General features: G+C 33.6%; 4 protein-coding genes across 11 annotated transcripts; 2 read left to right on the forward strand and 2 right to left on the reverse strand.

Moving 5' to 3' along the window:
- The first annotated feature begins 64 nt into the window (after nucleotides 1-64).
- On the forward strand, nucleotides 65-5,915 carry LOC105836933. Of its 3 annotated transcripts, none has more exons than XM_036287973.1 (10): nucleotides 65-510; nucleotides 1,048-1,236; nucleotides 1,316-1,555; nucleotides 1,636-1,875; nucleotides 2,004-2,099; nucleotides 2,178-2,452; nucleotides 2,540-2,638; nucleotides 2,744-3,014; nucleotides 3,088-3,332; nucleotides 3,410-5,915. In XM_036287973.1, exons 2-10 carry the CDS (start codon nucleotides 1,096-1,098, stop codon nucleotides 3,567-3,569), a joined length of 1,767 nt encoding a protein of 588 aa, XP_036143866.1. In that variant the 5' UTR covers nucleotides 65-510; nucleotides 1,048-1,095; the 3' UTR covers nucleotides 3,570-5,915. The 3 variants fall into 3 exon arrangements, with proteins under 3 accessions (XP_036143866.1, XP_012536778.1, XP_012536779.1); XM_012681324.3 differs by having other exon boundaries at nucleotides 66-497; XM_012681325.3 differs by lacking the exon at nucleotides 65-510 and adding an exon at nucleotides 530-684.
- A 125-nt stretch (nucleotides 5,916-6,040) lies between these two features.
- Nucleotides 6,041-9,748, reverse strand: LOC105836934 (serine/threonine-protein phosphatase 2A 65 kDa regulatory subunit A alpha isoform). 3 transcript variants are annotated; one of them, XM_036287965.1, is made up of 10 exons: nucleotides 9,471-9,748; nucleotides 8,975-9,166; nucleotides 8,515-8,734; nucleotides 8,263-8,423; nucleotides 8,023-8,178; nucleotides 7,505-7,776; nucleotides 7,222-7,416; nucleotides 6,902-7,145; nucleotides 6,566-6,809; nucleotides 6,041-6,401 (listed from the first exon to the last, which is right to left on the reverse strand). In XM_036287965.1, the coding sequence occupies exons 1-10, from the start codon at nucleotides 9,552-9,554 to the stop codon at nucleotides 6,388-6,390; spliced, it is 1,782 nt and encodes a 593-aa protein (XP_036143858.1). In that variant the 5' UTR covers nucleotides 9,555-9,748; the 3' UTR covers nucleotides 6,041-6,387. The 3 variants fall into 3 exon arrangements, with proteins under 3 accessions (XP_036143858.1, XP_012536781.1, XP_012536780.1); XM_012681327.3 differs by having other exon boundaries at nucleotides 6,041-6,359; nucleotides 9,471-9,747; XM_012681326.3 differs by having other exon boundaries at nucleotides 6,041-6,364; nucleotides 9,471-9,747.
- Nucleotides 9,711-15,042, forward strand: LOC105836938 (ornithine decarboxylase 1). The gene is made up of 8 exons (XM_012681334.3): nucleotides 9,711-9,846; nucleotides 9,946-12,348; nucleotides 12,452-12,528; nucleotides 12,828-13,000; nucleotides 13,119-13,419; nucleotides 13,491-13,730; nucleotides 13,816-14,024; nucleotides 14,226-15,042. The coding sequence occupies exons 2-8, from the start codon at nucleotides 12,165-12,167 to the stop codon at nucleotides 14,314-14,316; spliced, it is 1,275 nt and encodes a 424-aa protein (XP_012536788.1). The 5' UTR covers nucleotides 9,711-9,846; nucleotides 9,946-12,164; the 3' UTR covers nucleotides 14,317-15,042.
- LOC105836937 (dipeptidase 1) lies at nucleotides 13,034-21,662 on the reverse strand. Of its 4 annotated transcripts, none has more exons than XM_012681332.3 (12): nucleotides 21,216-21,306; nucleotides 20,493-20,543; nucleotides 18,855-19,008; nucleotides 18,222-18,384; nucleotides 17,610-17,893; nucleotides 17,041-17,098; nucleotides 16,470-16,646; nucleotides 16,293-16,383; nucleotides 15,927-16,002; nucleotides 15,680-15,830; nucleotides 15,481-15,596; nucleotides 13,034-13,284 (listed from the first exon to the last, which is right to left on the reverse strand). In XM_012681332.3, the coding sequence occupies exons 1-12, from the start codon at nucleotides 21,226-21,228 to the stop codon at nucleotides 13,260-13,262; spliced, it is 1,359 nt and encodes a 452-aa protein (XP_012536786.1). In that variant the 5' UTR covers nucleotides 21,229-21,306; the 3' UTR covers nucleotides 13,034-13,259. The 4 variants fall into 4 exon arrangements, with proteins under 4 accessions (XP_012536786.1, XP_012536783.1, XP_012536784.1 ...); XM_012681329.3 differs by lacking the exon at nucleotides 13,034-13,284 and adding an exon at nucleotides 15,208-15,386 and having other exon boundaries at nucleotides 21,216-21,305; XM_012681330.3 differs by lacking the exon at nucleotides 13,034-13,284 and adding an exon at nucleotides 15,208-15,386 and having other exon boundaries at nucleotides 20,514-20,543; nucleotides 21,216-21,285.
- Nucleotides 21,663-23,246: the final 1,584 nt, after the last annotated feature.

Below are 23,246 nucleotides of genomic sequence, written 5' to 3' on the forward strand. Positions count from 1 at the left end.
GCAATACATAGTTGTATTACGGACTTGTCATTGGTGGAATCCGGACAAATCTAGCGACGCGTTGGGAGTTGGGAATCGCGGGCGTCGGGTTGCGTCATCGACGTAAATATTTCGGGATTTTCGGGGAGAAGCTCGTCGTTGATAGACCATAGACCTCGATTAGATAGCGCGAGGGGACGTACCCCTGTTGTCCGATGTCGTTTCGATAAACCTTGTCGGTATGATTTCGTGGCCTTGCGAATGATCAGCGGATTCCACGACGAACAATCCCGTTGACGATCGAGGTCAACGGGTACACAGCTCTCGCGCGCCGCGCGTGTGATGGCAGCGTCGCGTTGCGCAGAAGGACGGAGGAGGACGAACGGTGTGACAGCTGACTAATGTAACGGCCTGGTTGTGGGAGCTGGGAGCTCGCGTCCTCCGCGTACATCTGTACTCAGTTTGCACTTGCGAGCCCTACATATCTCCGCACGCACTGGATCCACGGGCCACGAACGGTCAGTCGAACAGGCAGGAAAACAGCTTCCTTTCTCGCGAGCGAATTCCCTCCCCCGAACGCGCGTATATCATTTCGCGGGTTTACTTTATTGCGGCTGCATTACTTGTCTCTCCGCGAACCGAATCTAGATATTCGATATCTGGTAATTGACATCATTCCTTGAATTTGTCTCGCAGGGAGGGCAGGTATTTTGCCTTTCAATTAATAGCGCACGTATCTTGCACGCGCGTACGAACGGCACAATCACACTCGGTATGATTATCTTGTCAATCAAAGTGAATTATTCCGTGCGTGAGTAATTCACTTTGTTGCCAAGTTGCGCGGATCCGTGTAATATTTTTCTTGTTTCTTTTTGGAAATTTTTAAATAATTGTTCTTTAATGACTCCTTATAAATTTTAAGAGATCTCCTTTATATTAAATTGATCCTACGTAACTTTAAAATGTGCTAGAAAGTTTTTATCCATTTTGTTATTCGCACATTAATTAATTAATCAAATGTATAGTGTGAAGAGTATGAGATAAGATTAGATTTGCATTTCAAAATAGAGTCTTCTAGAGGGCTGTACTGGAGCAGTAGCTCTCTACCTAGCGATCATGGAACAGGTGATCGCACTGAGTACACAAAATCCATTGTCCTTATTGGTTAAATTTGGTATGATGGCCTGGAACAACAGTTGTGGGAACGATAACTGCTCTGGCCATGGGGAATGTCACAATGGGACTTGCCTGTGTGAGGTAATACTTTTGTTTGTTGCAAATCAGTCTGAGATAGTAACTGGAATAGTTCTTCATTATTCAATTATTTCCATTTCAGATCCAATTCGATGGACCGGAATGCCATATCCCAAATCTAAGCTATTATATCGCCTTCGCATCAATCTTTTTCTTCCTGGCTTTCGTCTGCCTGATACAACTCGTTATGTGTATTGTCGCCGAGTGGCAACGAATGAAGGCACCATCGTTCCTGAGAGCATGCAGAGTTACTAATCAAAAGGTGTTGTACTTTGTGGTTTTCCTTGCATCTGTCATACGAGGGGCGTACTTTACCTCACCGGTATGTAAACGAGTATTTCCTTTGAATTTTTCATTTTCTCATCTATCATTTTAATTACACTTCTCTTAATTTTCTCGTAGACTGCTTTCAAGGAAGGTTGGTCCAGGAGTTTGCTGTCGGCGTATTATCCATTGCTCTTAAGTGGATCGTCGTTGATCGTTTGTTTTTGGGCTGAAGTGGTTCATCTGAGAGACATTCGCTGGGATAAACCACAATTTTTGTCAAAATCCTTTCTGGCTTTTGTTGTCTTCAACATAATAACGTATTCCCTTTTGTTAGCAGAATTCATCACGGCTCAAACTTATTCGCAAGTAGATCAAGTAAGTGATTGGATGACAAATACAATAAACAAATTGAGTAATTTGTACTTATTAAAATAATAGTTTATTAATTGTTATATGCGTATGCGCGTGTGTGTATACTTGTTAATGAAATTCTCTCTTTTTAGAGCTTTTATACACATGTATTCAATGGCTGTTATGCTGTGCTCCTTTTCATCGTAGTGATTTTCTTCTTGATATATGGAGTGGAAGTATTTTTCAAAGTACGGTTCTTTTACATGATAATATTTTTAGTGCAATATTACGTTTATCGAGTTATTTATAATACTTTTGATTATTAGGTTCGTGGTGGATTCTTAAATGAATGCCAAGTTGCCTCCATTGCAACAAATAAACGCATAGCTGATAAAACAAAAGTCCATGCCGAAGATCAAGTAACTGCAAAACTGTTTGATCCTGGTCCATCTACATCTACAGCGGAGCCTGTGCATATGCAGCAAGTGAATACATCCCAATTACATCAGTCAAGATTTGGATTACTCTCTCAAGCATTCATGCTGTTTATAGTGGTTGGTTTTCTGTTCAGCGAGACCCTCAGTGAATTTTGGAAAACGAAGTAAGGAAACGAAAAAAATTAGTATGAGTTATTATGAATTAATTAAATTTTGGAATTGTCCTAACATATATTTTTGTATTTCTATAGGGTGCCATTGTATAGCAGGAATTGGCATGACGTTGTATTTCGTGTTATTGAAGTTGGCGTAGCGTTGTGGTTTCCTTGTGTATTGTGGAATTGTATGAGGTATGTTCCATACTTTTTATGCAGCTTATTAATTTTAGCTTAAATAAAATTATTTTATTATTTCCTGACATTATTTCTAATGTCATTTTGTTATCTCTCTTTCAGCCCAGAGCAATTATGGATTCTAAATCCAAAGCGTATATTGAAGAGACTAGATCTGGACCAGGCAAAACACATAAAGGAGATTGAGTTACAGGAAAAAGGCGCGTCTCAAGATACTGCGTTTCTCTCAGATGCAGCATCAATCAATAGCAAAGATTGTTGGATCTGTTATGATAGCGAGAGACAAGATGCTGGTCCGTTGATACAACCATGCCATTGTAGGGGTGACGTAAGCGCTGTACATCACGATTGTTTGCGTCGTTGGCTCGTCGAGGTAAAGTAATTTTACGATCTTGTATATGTCGCTTACTTTCAATACACCTTGTCAATCGTAATTTCTTTTTCAGAGTTCTGTAAATGCAGATAGTCTCGTTTGTAAAGTTTGCAATACAAAATACAATGTTGAGCATGCTAGTCGTTTGGATTGGCAAAATAGCTTAACTCCGCGCCATTGTTTGCAAACTATTGCCATTGTTACCACGATGTGTGCATCTTCTGCCGCTGCCTGGATAGTTATCCAACTTGTAGAAGGGCCCATTATTAGAATGCTCGCAGCTGGGACTGCACTATTGATTTTATATGTCTGCATAAGGTAAGTAAATATTGAAAAATTTTGAAAAATGTATAGTATCAATACATTTAGTTTATATAATTAAAACTGTGTTCCAGATTCTTGAGTTTAAATACCGTTGTGGCGTATCAACGAGCCAAAATCTCATCATTAAACATTGTTAACAGTAATAATGAGAGCAGTGGGACACAGGTTACTACAATTAGTCATACGATTTCAGTGGACTTGACGAAATCGGACATGGCTACGACGATATAATCTATACTTGCCATTGTGTACAAACACAAGTATCTTCCTACTTCAGGTAGAAAGATTCACAATAGGAAAAGTAGGTAATAGAATAATGCGGATGTGTACGCTTTTCAAGCGTATGTAATGTACAAAGCGACGATGATTAAGATACAGTATGTTTCCGCTGAGTTTTTATAAGCTTCTTATATGAAATAATGAAGTTTTATAGAAATCAGCGAATGAAAAGAACTGAGAAGAGATATACTGTATCTATTTTCATGATAGATTTAAAACAGTTGCCAAACTTCCATATTTTACTTCTCCTGATCGTTTCATTGTATGACATTCATGTATTCATGTTTTCATTTATGTTTACAATATATATATGTTGTTATATATAATATACATATAATTTATACATTTACAAGGTATTACAAATCGAGGATGAGATGCTGTAATTTCAATTATTTCATGTGTCATTATTTCATTAATAATACAATGTCTTATTAATGTAATAATATATTGTTTCATATTTATATACGAACAGTAAAAATTTCAACTAGTATTTCAAAATTACTGTGAGAATTGGGTGAAAAATTTACAGCATATATGCTTTAAATAAAGTAAAAAGTATATCAGTAGTATAACTAATCATTATCTAAAAGGATTAATAAGCGATTTTCGATTGTAGAATAAGATGTTTCATTGGTGCAATTTATCCATTAGTATTTTTAATTACGTCAATTTAATAACTTACTACTAAGTATTGAATATTTAAAAGGAATGTTATATAAGAATATAATATATAGTCATGTATAGATCATTAAGCATTTACAAGTTAGTTTCTTTAGTATAACTAAAATACCATATATAGATTATTTCTCAAGACAGTATATATGCATATATGAAATTGATTCTTTTTAACTAAATTTCAATAAGAGAAAGATTGGTATATTGTGTTTTTCAAATTACTTTACTGATTAAGTACATCTTTATTTTCGATATAAAAAGTATATAAGATTAACTAAATCTTTATCTTTGTTGTCTTGATCTGTATTGACAAATTAATATGGAAAAACTTTTGTTGTTACAGGTTGAAAATGAAATAGTAATAATATATTACAGTGTAATATGTTAAAACTTTTGTTAGATATTTTCTGTTGTACTAAAAAATGTTGTATTAACATATGATTGAAGAGAACTAGTTGAAATTGCAATAGCTATGATAACATTGTATAAATCATATTTTTAACAATTACATTTTGTTAAATAGCATAGACAATACGAATATCTTTTCATACTGTTGAAACTTGTATTGGCTGCATTCAGCAAAAAAAGCTTGCAACAATTGTAAAAATCTTTTATATGACTGGTTTATACATTTAGATCCAACAGAAACTAAAGGCAAGAACCAATCGTGTTGAAGAATTTTACAACAGTTGCAAAGCTTTTTTTTTCTGCTAAATGCAGCCATTATTTCTAGAAGCATCTTTAGTTGTAGACGATATGTTTCATATTTTATATATGTAAATTTATAAAGTTTTGAGTGTCCTTAATATAAGGATTATTTTCTTTGTGTTTTATATAAAAAATAATGATAATATACATTATGTATTATGCAATAATACACCATGTCTTGCATAATTCTGAAATTGTCATATATATGATGGTTACTTTAAATGTCTTAACAAGCATTTAATTTTAGAAAGTACTAAAACAAAGAGCAATTCAATAAATATTCCATACATTTTAAATTTTAATAAAAAAAAATTTTTTTAATTGTATCAAATCGAACAATCATAAAATGAAATTTTTAAAAGCTCAAGAATAATAAATATAATATAATGTTACAGTTACAGCATATATGTAATATCTACAGTATTACAGGTACCTATATTATTAACACAAAATTATACAACAATACACTTGTTTAATGCAATAAATAAACGAACAAATTTGAGTGCTTTGTTAAAGCACGATTGATTATATTAAAATTTTCTTATTAATTGTATCTTTGGTTTAAATTTTATCTGATTATATTATTTGGGTATAATTGGAAAGTAGTTTTATTTTATTTGAGTTTTGTGAAAAGAATAATTATTATTTAATAATTATTTTCTTTAATAAATTTGAATAATTATTTTTAGTTTCTTATTATGCAAATAAAACTTAGAAATTTACAAAAACATTAACGATAAATGTTTACGATGAATAATAAACGTCTTCATAATATTGATATTTACCAGCATTAAGTTTAGTAAATATATATCGAAAATTTATTAAACAATAATAGTAATAAGCTGTGATAATATGTAACGTAAGATGTTCGTATTAATGGCTATGTAATAAAATAAATTATAACATAAAACAGATTTGTGTTTTCTTAAAAATAATGTGTAATATGATTATATTCATTAAATATCTAAATAATTAAAATATTAATTGGACATGTAATTTATAATTGGGTATTTTACTTATAGAAATAATTCAAAGAGATATCTTTTTTATTATCATTATATTATTTTTTTAAGACAGTTACTTAAATATATATGAGAAATACATGTTACCAATTAAATCGAATATTGTACTTATTACTGTAATTATAGGTATACAAATACAACGTAACTTAAAGTACGATTTAATATAATCTACTAATTATAATTTGTATATCTCCTTGTCAAAGTCTGCCTTGATCGTGCATATTATTACCTGTTGCCATGAGTTTGTAAGTGAAATATTGTGGCATGTTATTTCTTTTTCTCTCAAATTTAAGTTAAATATTATTAGATAAGTGATAAATGCGCTGTGTCGTTCAACCTACGCTGAAACGTTATCATAATTAAGACTAAATTAGAAAATCTGAAAAAATTAGCAATTCTAAAATAAATTGACTTTTTACAAAAAGACAAACTAGAAATAAGCATGCAGCATTCATATATATATGTATATATATACATTCGTTATATTTTAATAAGATAAAAGTCATATATCCATAATAAAATGTAATATAGCGATATGTTTACCTGCAATCCCAGCAATTGCTTCTGAAGCAAAATATTTCACATCAACGTCGCTATCAGTATTCAATTTATCAAGGATGGGTTTTACTTGAGTTTGGACTGCTGAGGGTTCGAGGAAGGGTCCAATTCGCTGCAGAGTCTTAGCGACATTAAATCTTACATTTGCAACATTATCGGTAGCCATTGTCAGTACAGTTGGAAGCATCACCTTTGTCGTTATCTCTGGACCACATACTTCAGCTAAAACCTATTATAAAAATTATATAAATTCACACTTTAAATATTATGATTATTATTGCCATTTTAAAACAACACACAATATAATAAAATCTAACTTACATTGATGCAGAACAAGCATGTCATTCTATGAAGATAATTCTGATCTCTAGACATAGCGAGAACTTTGGGTATCACTGTATTTTGTGCCCAATCAGGCCCAAACTTTTCTACCAATTTTTTCAGATTTAACGTAGCTGCTTCTCGAATCGCATAAACATGATCCACCAACCATGTCATACATAGGGAATTTAATTTCTCATCAAAAAATTCCACACCAAGTTGGCCGGCTAGCAATGGCATATACCTGAAATTCAATCCATTAGCACATAAGAGCAAAAATTTTTTCTCTACTCGATTTAGACGAAAATAAATATAATTACTCGATGATAGCTAGTCGTACACGCCACTTAGAATCCTCGGCTAACTCTACGATGGCAGGTAAAAGAGATTGCGAGAGTTGTTGTATGCCAATAACTTCATTGACACATTCTAGGTTACTAATGATATTGAGTCGCACCTCAGGACACTCGTCTCTGAGCTGGGACAAGAATAAAGGCAACAGATGTTCAATCGTGCTGCAAAAATATAAAAAAGTTATCAGTTAATTGTTATAATATTGCTTTATATTTCAGTATATTGCTAAATAAAAATTTTTTTTCTTACTTATGTTTGCCGAGTATGGGACTTAATCCCATGATTACACTTGCCAAAGCTGACTTAACATGCTGGTTAGGATCTGCTACGAGTTCTTTAACAATGGGCAATATATTTGTCATTATTATAGACTCCTGATTAAATTGATCAAGATTTTGACAGAAATCGCGGACTTTATCAGCAGCTGCAGCCCGCACCTCCGCTTCAATATCTTTCAATAAAACTTGAAATGCTGGCACAAGATCCGTTTTTGTTATTTCTGGACCAACAGCCTTTTGAAGCTGCAAAAATATTTAAATATATAATTTATAATATGATAAAAATTTTCTTAAAATATCTCAAATATATATATATATATATATATATATATATATATAAAAGTTTCTTAAAGAGAAAATAACGTAATGCTGAAGAGAAATAAATAATTATTATTATTATAAAGAGAAAATGACGAGTAAAAGAGTTTGATAAATAATAACCCATATTTTGTTTACATTAGATAGAAATTTCTTAAATACGATACATACATCTGTAAACTTATCTGCCACCATGTAACGAACACGCCATGATTGATCACTGGCGCATTGTCGAAGCGTAGGCATAACCAATTGCTCAACATCCTCTTGTTGTAATAACGCTGCAATACTGACGCAAGCTTCGACGGCCAAAAGACGAACTGAATCCTGTAAAATTATAAGTTGCCCCATATAACAATCTGACTGACAAGATAGAGGATTTATAAAGTTTCATTGTTCTAATGCACCTACTTGTTCGTCCTGAGCAAGTATAACAAACATTGGTATTAAATCGGATTTAAGATACTCGATTTCTACAACTTTAGCAAATTCGCCTAATTTAGAAGCGGCTGATCGTCGCGCCATAGGTGTGTCATCCTGGCACAAGCTACGAAAGTGATTTCGTAATTCCGCTGCAATATTTGAATGCGCAAAACGTTATAATCATTATATTCATTTAAAAACTGAACTAGCACAAATTTATAAAAATTATAAGAAAATTACCTTTGATGGCTGGGCTCACCCTTGGATAACAAACACTGAACAATCCACATGCCGATGTTCTTGACGTGAACCAATCTCCTGAAGCCAAGCGTTGTACCAATGGCACAAAGTGCTCCTCTAGATCTGCAGGACTGTGCTGGGCTGCAATATTCCGTAAGGATTCCACAGCTTTGTCACGAACCACTGTTTCCTCCACAATAGCCAAAGATTCCAATGGTGGCTTAAAAAAAACAAACAAACAAATTATTTCTTCAATAGACAGAACAAAAACTGATCTTAAAAAAGTATTTTGCTCAATCTTGTATTTAAGATTTTAAAATTTCAAGTACATTCTCCAGAGTGACATATAACTATGTGAAAGTGTTTAATTTACTATTGACGCTCTTTATACTTTTACAATAAGATTTAAGCTTGGAATAAGATTTTAATTTTATTATATCTAAAATAGATTTGTTATTACCAATAAGCAATGCACGTATTCTGGTCCACCGACGAGAGGAGTGAATGTACCCAACTGTTCGGCCAGTGCAAGAAGAACCTCATCCTCATCGTAAATTGTCTCTGTTAAAAATGGTATTAGCTCGCTCCGTGTCCGTTCAACCCCTAGGGCGAGCGCGATCGTCGATAGCTTCTTGATGGAATTGAGACGTAACTGTAACAAAAATTATGATTTCAGTAATAGGGATCAAAAGCGGGTTGTTGCTTCAGAGTACTTTAGAGGTGTGGAATTTTTGGTTTCAATTGGACTTCTTTCTCCCTCAATCGTGCTTCGATAATTACGATCTGTACTATCGTACACGTATTATCTTCGTAGTTCAAAAAAAGCTGCAGCCTCTGTTTGGAATGCCGCTATCTCGGTGCATTCCCTTTGGTGACTGGGCGAGAAAAAACGACCTTCAAAGAGGACGGGAAGAGAAGCAAAGAAGTATTATTCATCGTGATTGTGCGGCGGTTACCTGGACATCCTCATTTTTTAATTCGTCGATGAGAACCGCGATCGGATAGAGGCTGTCATCCGTGTTAGAGTCGCTCGCTGCCATTTTGCTGCCGGACTGCTGGCGACTCGGGTAAACGCGCTCGTCGGGGATTCCTCGTGCCGCGTCAGACGCGCCTAGTTGATCGATGCTTGCGTTTCCGGGGATGCGATTCGGGACACTGTTCTCGGGCACACGCGCGTATTTACAGCATAATTATGGGACGCCGTTAGTAATTCGCGGAACGCGACGTGTACATACGTGAATGTTCTCGGCGCTCAGGCATGGAATCGCTACACAGCTGCCATCTAGTCTTTGCCCATCAATTTCAAATACAATTTAACCACCAGTTATTCGCGTAAGTCAAACATTTGCGTGTTAATACTTGGAATTTCGTGTAACCTGTTGTTCGAGAAAAGGGATCCCTGTCTAATAATTGTTATTAATGTTATTAAAGAAATGTCGAACCCGAAGAAACAATATAAGAAGCCGCCGCCCACCTTCGGCAACACGAAAATGCTCAACACGTCAGGATTTGTACGATGTCATATAGCAGTTTCAAAATTAATTTTTAATTATTTATATTATAAATTCAAATAGCATGATTAAATAAATTAAATTATTGCAAATAACAAAACAATTATAGTACAATATAAATAAAAAATTAATATTTGTACATTGCATATTTGTCAGTAAAACATGTAAAAATTGAATCGTATTGAAGATCTCATTCTGAGAAAATATTCAATATTATATTACAGATGTCCGAAGAAAGAGTTAGATTTGAAAACAAAGCAGAAGAAAAAAAGGGGTCGCAAGCCGCTATTCCAACCACAAATGGCAGCTTTTTTGTGACTCTTTTTCTTTTGCTTTGCTTTCAAATCTAACTATTTCTTTGGATCATCTGTAATATTGGAACGACGCCATCGTATTTATTCTTCATCATCATTAACTAAGGCTGCGTTCTGATATTCACTGCCAGTACTGAAAATAGTTTCATATATATATACTGTAGATTTTCAGTATTGACATTCAGTATTGAATAAATATCGGAACGCAGCCTAAGTCAACTGCACGTGCAGAAAAGAAAAAAAAATTATTGCGGAAATGGACAAAAATAATAAAAGGGAGATAACAAAAGCAACAAAAAAGCGGTTACTAGCTAAGGTAAAAAAAACTGCTGAAACGAAACCAAAAGCAACAACCGGAAAAAATCTGTAAATGATCGAATCGAATTGAATGTAAACAAATTCAATTTTGTCGTTTGAAGATTTTTTTTCAGTAGAAGCGATCACATTGAGTGTCGTCAAATCAACATGCGACTTTGGATATCCAGAAAAAGCGAGCAAACACATTACAACGCGTAGAGAGCTAGCATACGCAATTATGCGTGACGTTATGCAAACACACGTTTTGCTAATTTTATGTGGATAGCGATAAAGCATAGATGACGCATTTAATGTTAAATGACAGTTCAGTTTTTAAATTATTGTTGTAAGGAAGTAACTTAGACAAAATATAATTACTTTTTAGATGACCCAACATACAATGTTTATAAAAAATTTGTCAATCAAACATTTATAATAATTTGAATATTTTATAAATATTTGTGAAATCTATCTATTAAGTAATCTAATCTAATCTTTTTATATATTGTTGCGCTACATATTTCACAACAATGTATAACAAATCATATGTCATGATATCATTGCTTTTTGGTATGGAAAAAGTCAGTGAATATATTTTGTGAAATAACATTGACGTTGTCATTTTGTTTTTTTATTTTTTTTGTGTAACTTTTTAGTAAAGCTTCTATGGATAAACAATACTTTTGGTTTTATTCTATTCTATTTTATAATTTCTGTGATCAAAATCTGTAGATCTTTCATGAAACTTAAATTCGTTACACACTATGAGTAAATGTGTATGTTAAACAAGAAAGAGAAAGGAGGAGGAAAGTATGAATGGCATTTGGCTCCCGCACAAAACAAACGGTTTTACTGAAATAATTAAAAATTTAACAGGATACAAATTTAAATATAATTGCAGTATTAAAATAATTATATGTAGAATAGTTAAGCATGACAAGCAACGTTCCAAAAAGTTTTGACATTTTGCTAACTAATTTTATCCTACGTAATTACTTTGTTGTACACAACAAAATTATTTTCAAATTGTAGCAAGCTAAATTTTTAAACATTACAGCCGCAGAACCGTTTTTTTCGTGCAAGGTGGTTTTCGTATCAGGTAAACGCATCATCGCGGGGGATTTCTCCGGTTCCCCACTCAGAATAGCTTCCGTAGACGGAAATAAATCTCGCCCCACCTAGTAAAATTTCCACACCCGCGCACACATGGCATGCAAATCTCATAATTTTCCACAAGAGGCAAAGTTGTTTACGTGCCTGACGATAATAACAGATCATTAATGTGAATCCCTTTTATATAATTTGCGTCATCGTAAAAAAGAAATTCCACCTCCAGCGGAGGGACCGCGAATCTTATCGTTGAACAAACGTGAGATGGACTGCGATCATATTCAAGCAATGCTTATCACAGTACCTCGGACCGCTTATAAGTAGTTAAGCAGTTTCACTTCTCCGGACAGCCGCATTACGCGCGGAGGCTTTGTTACTTCAGATTCGTGTCAGTATCGGAAGTATCAAGCTCGCAAACATGTCCCCCGGCGATTTCAACGAAATTAAGGTCTTCGACGACACGGCGGACAACATGGACGTTATCAAAACTTTAATTGGCATGACAACCCAGGAAGACGCTTTCTACATTGTGGATATTGGTGATATCATTAACAAACATCGCGAGTGGGTTACCAAAATTCCGAGAGTTACTCCTCATTACGGTATGTCAACTTTAAAAACAACTACTTTCTTTCTCTCGTCAATGTCACTTAAATTTGCAACAAAAGAATTGAAGTTTTTCACTTTGCGCTAAATTGATTTCAGCGGTTAAATGCAATCCTGACCCTAATGTAATTAAAATACTGGCAGCTTTAAATACTGGCTTTGACTGCGCGTCCGAGGTAAGTTATTGGCGCCTTTCATCGCGTAATCATAGTCTTCAGTATTTTAAAACTTCTGTTATTCGCTCATTTGATTATAAAATTTTTGCCATAATGCTGTAAAATGTAGCTTGATTATTACTTTTTGCGTCAAATATTTTTTTCTTTAAATTAATCTTTTATAAATTAAAATAAAAAATTAATGATAAAGAGAAATCTCTATAATTATTTATGTGGTATCTTTTTCACTGCTAAATATAAAACGATGATTAATTTAATTAATTTTAACAATGTAATGTATATGTAATATGTCATCATAGCAAGAAATCAGGCAAGTGATGCAGTACGGTGTACAAGCCGACCGGATCATATTCGCGAATCCGTACAAAACTCCGTCTCATATCAAGTATGCCAAGAAAATGAACGTTGACCAAATAACCGCCGATAGCGAATTAGAACTTTTGAAAATAAAGGATCTTTACCCTGAGGCCAAGTGAGTGCGTGAAATTATTGCAATTCGCATTGTAACTACGAACAGAAACTCCGTTCTTTCTTTTTATCTTTTCATTCTTCTGAGCGTTATATAATAACTTCCCGCGATGATCCAACAGGATAGTAATACGTATACGATGCGACGCGAAGAACTCGGATTGCGATCTCGGGTTGAAGTTCGGCTGCGAACCGGATGAGGATGCTGTGCGGCTAATACAACTTACGAGGGACCTCGGTCTCACCTTGCACGGCTTTAGTTTTCACCCTGGTAGCCCGTGTGGCGAACTGAAAGCATATAGCAGGGGCATTGGAATTTGCAGACAATTGATCGCGATCGCCAAATCGTTGGGCTGCAAAGATGTGCAAATGATCGATATCGGTGGCGGCTTTCCCGGTCAGAGAGGAACGAATATCGACAAGGTACGCTTTTCTCGCATGTTTCGTATTCCTGATTTGCTTCGTCTAGTTAACTCATCTTTAAATCTCTTTAGCTTGCCAATATTATTAACGACGCAATCCAAGATCTCGATCCTAGCATAAAAGTTATCAGCGAGCCCGGAAGATACTACGTTGACTCGGCTTTTACCCTAGCCTCTTACTTACACTCCAAGAAGACCGTTTTCAAAAACGGCAACTTTATGAGGATGTATTACGCGAATGTCGGCACGTACAATTCGTTTCTAGATGAAATAGTGGGCATCAAAGCTAGAGTGCCACAACCTCTTTTTGAGGTGCATATATAACCACGTTTGAATATGTCGTGTGCGCAAAATTTCTTTTTGTTAATGTAAAATAATTTATTGTTAATTTACGTAGCCGATAAGCGACGAGAAATTTCCTGCGACCTTATGGGGACCAACTTGCGATTCGTACGATGTAATTGTTAAAGATGTATTATTGCCGGAATTTCACATCGGTGATTGGCTGGTTTGGGAAGACGTAGGTTCTTACACTTTATGTCTGTGTACCGCGTTCAATGGATTTCCAGCTCCACAGGTCATACCGTTTATTAGAAAAAGCCAATGGTTAGTATTAGTTTATTGATCTCTTTTTCCAATGTGTGTCATTTTATTTTACATTTTTTAATATAGATATTATTTAAATAAAAAGTTTCTAACTTTTTATAAGTTGTTCTATTTAGCCTCTTGTGTAAAGCCTCTTGTTATATTCATACAATTTAATCTAATTTTGTTTCATAACTTAATGAAATATTCTAATATTTTCAGGAAAAATTTAGCGATGGAGATCAAACTGATGCAAAGATCCATAGAGTGGTCCAAGCCAATCGAAAGAGAACATTATATTGAAAATCGCTGACAAATTGAATTAGTAATTAAAATTAAGATAATATACGAGTTCTTTGTAAGTTAAGTTAGACCTTTTATGTTGTGATAATTACTACATACTATCTCAATATATATCTCAATATATCTATATAATCTCTTTTATTATATAAATGTAAATATATTGATGATTGTGGATCTTTCGTTAATAGTAACAGATAATATTATTAACAATATTATCTTTATGATTTTTGTAATATGAAAGTAAGTTTTTTTTCATGTATATAATTATATAAATAGCATGTTAGATGATGTTAATTTAAGATGTAATGTTAAGTTTTAAATTATTTTTATGAAAAGAAAAATACAAAATGTTATATAAAAGAATGAAATATTTTATGAAAGAGTTTAAAATAAAAGAGTTTTTTATTACATGTTGTTATAATTAACTAATGATTATCAGAATTTGCCTAATTGTTTTAAAGTAAAAGTATTTTTCATTGATCTTTATCAATACGTTTTCAATTAGAATGATTATATCTTGCATTTACATCTCGAGATAGAAAATTAACAAATAACAAAATACTTGAATAAAAAGTAATCCTAGGAGAAAGATATCTTCAAATACAGAAAATAAGTATGTCTTAATTTATATATCTTGTTCTCTCTCTTTCGAAAATAAACAATCTGCAGTTTATATTAGAAAAATTATTTATTTATCACTTATAATAGCATGCTAATCTTAATTTGTAAAAAATCTTGAAAATCTTTAAATGATGCGAAAGTATTTTTAGAAATAGCATATCATCTTCTAAAAATAGCATATTATCTTTTTACTCCAGATATTTCATAATATTTTTTATTTATATTAGAGTCAATCGAGTATGAAGGAGACTAAATGATACCGTCATAATATTATCCAAGATTTTTATACTTTGCTTTTTAATTATGTGTTAATGAAATATCACATATTGTTTTACACATGTTTCCACGCGATTTCTGTTTTAACATCCATCTACCTCAAGTTTTCGATACATCGCGCTATTTGTAATACCACTGAAACTAAAAGATTGTTCAATATCTGCTGCATTTACGTTATCCCATCTAAAATGATAATATGGGAATTTTAAATATCGAAATTATAAAAAAAAACTGCCATTCTTTCTATACTAAATTAAATTAATAAAATAATACTTACTCAATTGCGCTTTGGCACGAGCCTGGATTAAGTCCTTCTTTCTTTTGTGCGATATATAATTCCTTTCCGGTTATAGTATCTTCATGAGGTGATTCGGTCGATAATGAATCCCGCACCTTTTACAAAAATATAATAAAAGAACATTGTAAAACATTGTTATCATCGGCATAGTTGTATTTGTTATGATTTTTGCACCCACCGCTTCTGCAGCTTGAAAGACTCGTATAAGGTTCCTTCCAGCCAATTTTTCCAAATCCTCCCGAGTCCACGTTGGCTCTCCCTGTCGGCTCTCATAAAGACGATCGAATAGCTCGGGGTACTTGGAGACGTCTTCCAATCCCACTGGCATTCTGATTAATTTCATCATATATATTTCACCCGCATTCATTTACTAACAAATCACGTAACAATCACATTGTTAAAATGTGATCGATGTAATTACTTACGCGCTTACACCGTCGTAATCTCCACCGATACCGACGTGGTCCGATCCGATAAGATTTCGAATGTGATTTATATGTGCTGAAAATATATCAATACATTATTAATCAAGGTGACGCTGATATCATAGAAAATTAATAATATGTAAGTCACGTGTACTAGAACTGATCGATCGGCAGATAATAAAAATTTTAGAATCGCAATGGTTCAAAGGAATACTATTTATAAAGTATTTTGTTCGCGCCTTGTTATCATCTTTGACTTTTAAAGATTCGTCGTACAGGTAATCTACTCAAGTGTCTATTTTTATCTTCTTAGTTTTACGATTACTGCGTAAATCATATGCCGTGCTGCATATTTGAAGACAGTACTTATGACATCCTCCATTGTTGCATTCGTCGAAGAATTGCAGTTCACGAAGTTGCTGTAGAAGTTTACCATAACGACACCATTGTTCTTTTTCTGTAAAGAAAGAACGCGCTTCTGTGATTCACGCGATTCTCCTCCTCCAGGAAAAATTAAAATTGCGAAATATCGAAGGCACTCACGACCAAATGCAGGACATCATCGGGAACATTTCTGTAATGATTGCACACGCTGAAAGCAGACGAATGTGAAAATATGACGGGTGCCCTTGTTATCGCTAGAACCTCCCGCATGACGTTGTGCGAGACGTGAGACAGATCGATCAGCATTCCAATTCGGTTCATCTCGTAAACCACCGCCTATAATTCATCAAGTACCACCATTGTTACCAGAGATCGTTGAAATTTTCAATTGGACTATTCCGTTCGATACAACATGCGATTAAAGAGCGATAAAAATTATACAGATCACGAGAGCGTTATATAACATAAGAGAGAGCTTTGTACCTTTATTTTACTTTATTAACTACTGACGTTTTCGCCTAATCAGAGTTAGATATATCTCGTCGATCTTAAAGATGCTTTCCGATTAACACGGACGCCGTATCATATCAATAAATCATTAACACCTCATTATTATAATATATATCGCGTAATAATTCAGAATTTTTCGTTATTTAAGAATATAAAGTGAACCAAGCGTTAAGTTAAATTTAAAAACAAAAATGACAACGACAATTGTAAAAATCCTCACCTGTCCGAATTCCGTCAGATTGTATACGTATCCGTCATTCATGGTCGACGCATCGGCCCTGCAAAAATGAAAATAAAACTTGGCAATCATTTAATCCTTCCGGTACGAAATAACGCAATAAAGTAATGCTCTGTGTGGTCGGAATAAAAATAATAGTACTTAATCTGAGCGCATATACATATGTATTTACAATTCAAAATAAACTTCTTATTTCCAACACATATATGCGCCAATAGTATTCAAAGGGGTAAGGCTGAGATAATGAAGTATTTTTGTTGAGAGACAGGTGTAAACAGATGTAACAACGTGTTGGGCGTTTTTACAGATTACATCAAAAATATCATCAAAATATTATCAGTCGTTATCGGAGGAGAGATAAGAGCTCTTAAAGTTCGTGTGAGATACAACCGAGAGTTGACCGTTGAATCAATTTGCATCATGCGATGATTTGCATCTCTCTAGGGGATCTCGAGCGTATAAATAGCGCGGGATATTAACTCGTTTAATTACGAGAGGAGGATTCTGTGCACCCGTGTGTACATACACGCCGCACTCGCGCCGCGACGTACCACGGTGTGTTGCAGGTGTGAGTCAGGGTAACGTAACGAACCCCGAGATCATGGTAGAGCCTCAGAACCGCCAGGCTCGAGTCAAGGGAGTGACCGCCCTCGACGCCTATCATGGACGCTATTTTGCCGCTCCTCCATGTGGGCTCGATGTCGGCCGCGTCGGTGACCAATTGCAGGTTGTCCGGATATCGCTTAATCATTCGCCGAATCACATCGATCTGCCGCAACGTCAATTGTACGGAATCCTTGTATTGCGACGTGCATGATACATACGCCACCCAGAACTGAAAAATCGCATGATTCGCACATTATCGCGCAAACAACAAACGGGATTAGCTTCTCCGCGGATTCAGAGAATCCCGCGATAGGGGCTCCTTCGCGGCGGGGGGTTGAGATAATGACTTTCTTGCTGATACACAGCAAAAAAGATAAAATGATAGGCAAAAACAAAGGAGGAAGAAAAAAAATGGTGAAAGAGAAATATCGCGGAGCGCGAGGGAAAAACGGTTCGAGATAAAATGACTAATCTATTAATTGCGGAGCAAATAAGTTGCGGGGCTTTTAGATAATTAATCTCGTATGGTTTTCCTCAGGCGAGGTCTCGTGACTCACCTGTCCACCCACTTTTCCCTTTTTCAGGCGAGGCAGATCGGTGTAACACGAGGGACAAGCGTTTTTCCCCCAGCTATCGTCGTTGCTTAAATCGCTTTCGAAACGGAAGGCAGATAAGTGGTTGTTCAACTTCCTATAGATATTGTACGGTAGATCATTGTGGCTGCAAATAAAATAATCGTAGATAAATTTAATTGCTTGTGAGAGAACAGGGGGGAAGAGAGGCATACGGTGCAGATGTGATAAAAGTGTATGCCGTACACGATAATATCGATCTGCTCGTTCAATTCACATTCTATAAAAAATTATAACAATTAATTATTTTGAACACTTTGATGTGACATTTATATCAGTGTTACGTCAATTTGCAAAACAAATATGTAAAAAAGATCGACGGAATACGTAAGAAAATGTTGATGCGTAGTGAAATGAGTTTTTTTCATTTTCAGCCAATTGAAGAATCGATCGAATTTAATTCAGTCAATATTTCTCAATTGACGTAACTCGCAGAGTTTCGGAATTACCCGAAATTATCGACCAACATCACTGTGCCGAATGATATCGAATAAAGATAAGTCAAATTCATTTGTTTTCTTATCGACACGCCTCTCCGATTATATTTGATTAAATTACCCATCGATCAGAGGCGCCGAGTCGAGAGCATCTCGCCCTTTAAAAGTGTTCACGCTCAGCCCCACGGATAATCCGATCACAAGCAGAAGAACCGACAGGCAAACGGCGACGTTAACGTACACCATTTTCCCCGTGCAATATTTATAAATGTTCCCTGAAAAAGAGATCAAATTGGAATTTTGTCTTAACATAAAAAAGCTTTGAGCAGCAAAAAAGTACACAAGTACGTAATTAATGCGACTAAAATAGAAGAAATGTAAGAAGTGATCTTAATAATGTGTATTATTTATATCAGAATGCATTTATACGATGAAAAAAATAAGTATAATATTTGTAGAAAAATAAAATGTATTAAGTATTTTATTGTCATAACAAAGCTTTTAAAAATTCACATTCAATCTGTAGTTATAGAAGAAATGGAATCTTTCCAAAGCTGCGCATATACATAACTCAATAGCGGAATGTTTATCTACAGTCATAATTCTTCGTGGGGGTATTCATTCGGCGGGTGAATGATAAATGCTCTTGGCTCGTTTAGTGCACTTATGCTGGATAAGTGTTAGTTATTGACATTATTGATAATACATGAGAAAGCACATGGTGCGGATATTGTTTAAAATATGCCTTCACAATATAACGCTTGATATCTATTAATTCTAACAGTAAACAAATAAAAAAAAGTATAAATTCAATTTGTAATTTGTTAATGCTAATTAATATGTAGTTTGTTAATGTTAACTTTAAAATTACATATATTTAATTAATTATTTAATTTACATAATATGTAAATATATTTCCTTGAATATCTACGTATGAGATAGTCCTAAATTAATGAAAAGTATCAATAGAAAATTGAATAATTAGTAAATAATAATATAAATATATTAGAAAAATGTATAATTACAACTTAATGTAACAGATAGTTTTATTAGCTAGATAATGTTAAAATCTCGATAGATTCATTGGTTATACTAAGATATTCATAATTTTTACATATTTACGTATTATATCTCTGTAAAATAGTTTTAAATTAACAAAAATTATTCCAAATTGAAAAATGTATTAAGAAAGTAATGTTGTGAAATTGAACAAAGGATTTCTTATTGTTATTAATTTTCTATCAATTAAACTTTTTTCTATTAAATTATAAACTAAATTAAAGTTTATATACAATAAGTAAAATTTTCGAATTTATGATCATAAAGAATAAAGAATGACAGAAACAGACATAAAACACCGAAAATATATTTTTAAAAAAATTAGTCTTGTAACGGACATACTTATCGTAAAATTTGATAATTGTTTGAAATGTCAAGTACTCATGTCGTGATTTTCGATAAGCCTGATAGAAAAAAAATTGCGGCAGACGATTCAGCAAAATGTGTGATAGATATTTATCTCAATCGCGATACAGACTTATAATTATTGTTAAAACATTCTATCATCGCAATTTCTTTTTTGCTTAAATCGAGACAAATAAATCTTTGTTAATTAATATGTCAAATTTTATTTTTGTCAATAACATGTTATCAATCAAAGATCGAACGACAGCCCGAAATCGCGAAAAACTCGACTGATTTTTATTACGCACGGATTATGGTTATATGGATTAAAATGTTCTACAGTAAGAATACTTACGATGTAAGAAAACAAATTTACCAGTGTGCCTGATGTTATCACGTTGTCCAACTGGAGAGACAAATCGAAGCCTGCTAAGACTTTATATTTATATATATATGTACATATATACATATCGTTTTTGATACTCAATGCTAATAGGCTATCAATCGTTAATTAAGTGTATCGAAACAAACGTATCATAATTAAACCTATTTATTTGAAAGGTACCGTAATGAAGCCTATTTGCTCCAACCGTGTGAAAAGTTAATCCGTCTGAATTAATCGAATTTTGGATGCATCGACTCGACAATGAGAGAAGCGAGATAAGAAAATTTACAAATACCAATACGTGGCAACGTCAATTTATCGCATTGCAGCATCAAAATTTTCCATCGCGTGTTTTCACACTCTTTCACTTTAATGAGAAAGACGAGCGAAATCGAGCATAATAAATACATTATATAATTGTGTACTTAATAGATCGATCGAAATCAAATTGATGAGACGAAATCCGTGCAATTAAGCATTTTTAATGCGAAAAAAATCATACATAAACGATGATCTTGTTACATTTAATCGTTTTATTACATCAAGATAAGCGATAAGCTACAATGACGCGGTAAATTTTTGCGATGTGAAAAATTCGTCTCTCCAATTATCTCTGGCGTTATCGCGCGTTTAAATTATATCTGACAAAATATATTTATCGGACACTATGGATCAGTTAAGTGTTAGATTTACTAGATTCACTCATGGCGAACGTAGTGAGGAATTCTTCCAATGGTGATGAGTTCAAGCTGTGTACTGTTGCGAGACAGCATCGCCTTGAAACACGTTTAACGTGTGTTTCTACTATACATACATGCATACATGCGTACCTATATGTGCGACAGTGCAATGATACATAATACATTAACTTATAATAGGTACCTGCTACGTTTGACGTGTCGCTGTAAGAGCGATAAAGCTCAGTCGCATTTGCTGTTCCTACGGCAACACACGACGAAAACCATATCTCTCTCTTTATCTCTATTTGTCTCTTCCCTCGGTAATCCTTCGGTATTAAACAACAGGTATCCCACGGGTATTAAACAACTTAATGTCAATCATAAAATGGCAAATTTTCTAATTATGTAACAGAGAGAATAAATGCGTGCGTTCATGTTTCATACAGACGACATACAGACGTCTGACAACTGAGCCAATGTCAACTGGACATCCTTCCTGTTGGTCTACAAAAAATATTATCAACTATTTTACGCATTGGCGTAGATTCAGCATTTAAAGTAAAACGCTCCTCTTTATGAAAATTCTATAATTAGCATAAGATACATCTTTTAATATTTACAGATTACATTCATCAAGATATTATATCGAAATGCCGTGCTTGACCGTATTTTAACGCACACTCAAAAAGTTATCACGTCAATAAATATATACTTATCTTTATAGAAAAAGCAAATATAGCTTAAACCGCTGTTTTTGTTCCAGATATTTAAAAACGCGAAATTTATAAAATAAAATATCTTTATAAAAATATATTGCTTTAGTTTCTTATGTTAAAGGTTTTATACGATCATACTTGATATAAAGCTATTTATATAAAGCTAAAAAAATTATAATATGTGTATTTTTATTAAATAAAAATTTAATAAAATATACCTAGTAAAAAATGATGTATATTATAAAATTGATTAACAATTAGTGTTAAAATATTGATAATATTCTGTTTTAAGTGAGTGGAAAAAAATTTGATCAGTTTGCAAGTTGTGTGAATGATAACAAGAAGTCAGGATGTCTACCTTATCGTTAAGTGATAATTTGCTTCTGTATAAAGCTTAGAGATGTCATCAAATGTATTGTTTAGGAGATGCTACCATCTGGATGAGTTATAAGTTTAATTTCCAATTTTATTAGTCATTCATAGCGATTTTAATTCTTCTTTTTATTCTAAGTATCTTAATCTTATCTTAATAATTATTTATAATTATTATTACAAAGGTATGTAAAGTCGATTGCTCGCATTTCTCGAAGATCATTGTTGTCGCTTTTCCGCGATGCCAATTGGTTCTCTCGCTGCGCTTACTTCGTGTTGCAAGAGTAGCTGTCATTGCAATTGAATTTTAACAGCTGTCAAATTTGTATAAATATTATCTATACATTTATTGTTGTAATTTATTTTTAAAAGGTAAAAAATAAAAAGTTAAGTAGCGCGCGCGAAGCACGCGTCTGTGGTGTCTAGTGGTATATAAACTTGAAATATTTTTTATATTCTTTGATAATAATGGTATAAATATTTATTTTAAATATTTTTATAAATGTTTATCATAATTTTTTTAATACCTGACAAACTCAGACATAAAAATATGTACAAATAATTTAGCTTCCGAAACGGACCAATCTCTAATTTAGTTCAAATTTTGGAAATTTCATTTAGTGAAAAAAAACATGCAAAAATTTTTGGCGACTCAAAAAAAATTTTTTTAAATGTCGGTAAGTAGGAAATCCATAATTTGTAGACAAAAATTTAAATGTGTGTGTGTGTGTGTGTGTGTGTTTGTGTGTGACCACAGCGAAGCAATGTCTTTGTTTACTTTTTTTATGGGTGTACTTGTAAAATGAGTAAGTGTTAATTCCGTTACCAGACATTGTATTGAAAACCTGCAAACACATGTGAACTTTACTTCGTTTGCAGTGTGCACATGGGTTAGCGACTTGGATGGGGTGCGTGCGTGAGTGAGTGAATGAGTGAGTGAGTGAGTGAGTGAGTGA

This window comes from Monomorium pharaonis, chromosome 1 (assembly GCF_013373865.1).
Source record: "Monomorium pharaonis isolate MP-MQ-018 chromosome 1, ASM1337386v2, whole genome shotgun sequence".
In the NCBI taxonomy this organism is placed as follows: domain Eukaryota; kingdom Metazoa; phylum Arthropoda; class Insecta; order Hymenoptera; family Formicidae; genus Monomorium; species Monomorium pharaonis.